At 59.2% G+C, this 2,671-nt stretch overlaps 1 protein-coding gene across 1 annotated transcript; it reads left to right on the forward strand.

Annotated features, from left to right (window-relative positions):
• The first annotated feature begins 371 nt into the window (after positions 1–371).
• Positions 372–2,605, forward strand: Adra2b (adrenoceptor alpha 2B). Its single transcript, XM_021194901.2, has one exon. The coding sequence runs from the start codon at positions 855–857 to the stop codon at positions 2,214–2,216; it is 1,362 nt and encodes a 453-aa protein (XP_021050560.1). The 5' UTR covers positions 372–854; the 3' UTR covers positions 2,217–2,605.
• The last annotated feature ends 66 nt before the right edge of the window (positions 2,606–2,671 follow it).

Genomic DNA, 2,671 nt, shown 5'->3' on the forward strand with positions numbered 1-2,671 from the left:
GTTCTCGGTTGCTGGGATGCTGGGTGGAGGTGTGGCTTATTATGCTTAAGAGCTCAACACTCTCCTACACGCTTTTCTGTCGGGCTGCTGCAGGCGACAAGAGCTCTGGTCTACCACCCTAGATCTGGGTGCTCTGTCCTTGACTCGCAGACAGAAGGCAAGTGGACCCTTGGGACAGACCAGCTCCGGGTCTCAGCTCTCCGCACGCACCGATTCTCTTCGGTACGTACTCTTCCCAGAACGCCGACGACCCCAGACTCCCTGCTCTCCGGACTCGGCAGCGCAGCGGCGGGAAGGAGAAAGACGTTGGGGCCCGGGGCGAGTAAAGGATGCGCGTCTCAGGTCCATCTCCCGCAAAGCGCACCTTCCACCCACCCCGGTCGGATCGCCCGCCCCGCCTCCTTCCCTCCTCCAGCTCCCGCCCCCAGTCTCCTCCCTCCTCCCGCGGTGCTGGCTCTCCTCCTCACGCCCCTGCGCGGCGGGCTGACTGCAGGCGCGGCTCCGGGAGAGAGCGCCTTCGCCGAACGCAGCCTGCGCTTCCCCTGTCAGTTCTGTGCGTCCTGCAGCTGTGCGGCGCGACGTCGCGACTTTCCTCTGGTCCCGGGACGGCAGTGGGACAACTTGGAAAACTTCTCTGGGGCGGACTGCAGGGACGCCGGGCACCAGTGGCAGAGGACGTAAGTGAGCGATAGATGGTCCTGGGTGTCCCCGGACCTCCTAAGCCACTTTCGGTCAGGCTACGGTGCTCCAGAGCCATCTGCACCGCCTGGGGGGACGGCCCCCAACAGAAGCGGAGCCAGGGTGGCGCTATCTCCTGCGTACTGTGAGTTTGGCCAGCATCGTTCCCTCTGGTCATGTCCGGCCCGGCCATGGTCCACCAGGAGCCCTACTCGGTGCAGGCCACCGCCGCCATCGCGTCGGCCATCACCTTTCTCATCCTCTTCACCATTTTCGGCAATGCGCTGGTAATTCTGGCTGTGTTGACCAGCCGCTCACTCCGTGCACCACAAAACCTCTTTCTGGTGTCACTGGCAGCAGCCGACATCCTAGTGGCTACTCTTATCATCCCTTTTTCTCTGGCCAACGAGCTGCTAGGCTACTGGTACTTCTGGCGTGCGTGGTGCGAGGTCTACCTGGCGCTAGACGTGCTCTTCTGTACCTCCTCCATCGTGCACCTGTGTGCCATCAGTCTGGACAGATACTGGGCAGTGAGCCGAGCACTGGAGTACAACTCCAAGCGCACTCCGCGCCGCATCAAATGCATCATCCTCACTGTGTGGCTCATTGCAGCCGTCATTTCTCTACCGCCCCTCATCTACAAGGGCGACCAGCGCCCGGAGCCCCATGGGCTCCCCCAGTGTGAGCTCAACCAAGAGGCCTGGTACATCTTGGCTTCCAGCATCGGATCTTTTTTTGCTCCCTGCCTCATCATGATTCTCGTCTACCTGCGAATCTACGTAATTGCCAAACGCAGCCACTGCAGAGGTCTCGGAGCCAAGAGGGGCTCTGGGGAGGGTGAGTCCAAGAAGCCTCGTCCGGCCGCTGGGGGAACTCCAGCCTCGGCTAAAGTGCCCACCCTGGTCTCTCCTCTATCTTCTGTTGGAGAGGCTAATGGACACCCCAAGCCTCCAAGGGAGAAGGAGGAGGGGGAGACCCCTGAAGATCCCGAGGCCAGGGCTTTGCCACCCAATTGGTCTGCCCTTCCCAGATCAGGCCAGGACCTGAAGAAGGGGACTAGTGGGGCAACTGCAGAGGAGGGAGCTGAAGAGGATGAAGAGGAGGTGGAAGAATGTGAACCCCAAACACTGCCAGCTTCTCCTGCCTCAGTCTGCAACCCACCCTTGCAGCAGCCTCAGACTTCCCGGGTGCTGGCCACGCTCCGTGGCCAGGTGCTTCTGAGCAAGAATGTGGGTGTGGCCAGTGGGCATTGGTGGCGCCGACGGACACAGCTGAGCCGGGAGAAGAGGTTCACCTTTGTGCTGGCGGTGGTCATTGGCGTTTTTGTGGTCTGTTGGTTTCCTTTCTTCTTCAGCTACAGCCTGGGGGCCATCTGCCCACAGCACTGCAAGGTACCACACAGCCTCTTCCAGTTCTTCTTCTGGATTGGCTACTGCAACAGCTCTTTGAATCCTGTCATCTACACCATCTTCAACCAGGACTTCCGCCGTGCCTTTCGAAGGATCCTTTGCCGGCAGTGGACCCAGACTGGCTGGTGAGCCTGCCTGCTCGGGGCCTGTGCCAGGCAGGGTTGGTGCCAGGACCACCCGGTGGTAGTCTGCCACCTCCGCAGTCTATGTGGCCATTTCCCTGGGACCCATTTGCAGACCTCATCCTCAGACACCCCTGCAGGGGAAAGGACAAATGTGCCGTTCCCAGGGGCCCATTTGAAACCTTCTCTTGCTGACTGTACTGTGGGATAGCTCTTCCCTGCTCTCTCCTCAGGAAGGGTAGCTTGGACCTTTTGGAATGTGGCCAAGGCCAGACTGATTAGAATACCTCCCTCCCAGCCACCTGTAAGCCAGCAGGCAGGCTTCCCTTTCCTGGAGACCCCCTGTGCCTTGGCAGGCCACTTGTGGTGGTTTTCTTTTCTTTTCTTTTCTTTTCTTTTCTTTTCTTTTCTTTTCTTTTCTTTTCTTTTCTTTTCTTTTCTTTTCTTTTCTTTTCTTTTCTT

This window comes from Mus pahari, chromosome 3, assembly GCF_900095145.1.
Source record: "Mus pahari chromosome 3, PAHARI_EIJ_v1.1, whole genome shotgun sequence".
Lineage (NCBI taxonomy): Eukaryota > Metazoa > Chordata > Mammalia > Rodentia > Muridae > Mus > Mus pahari.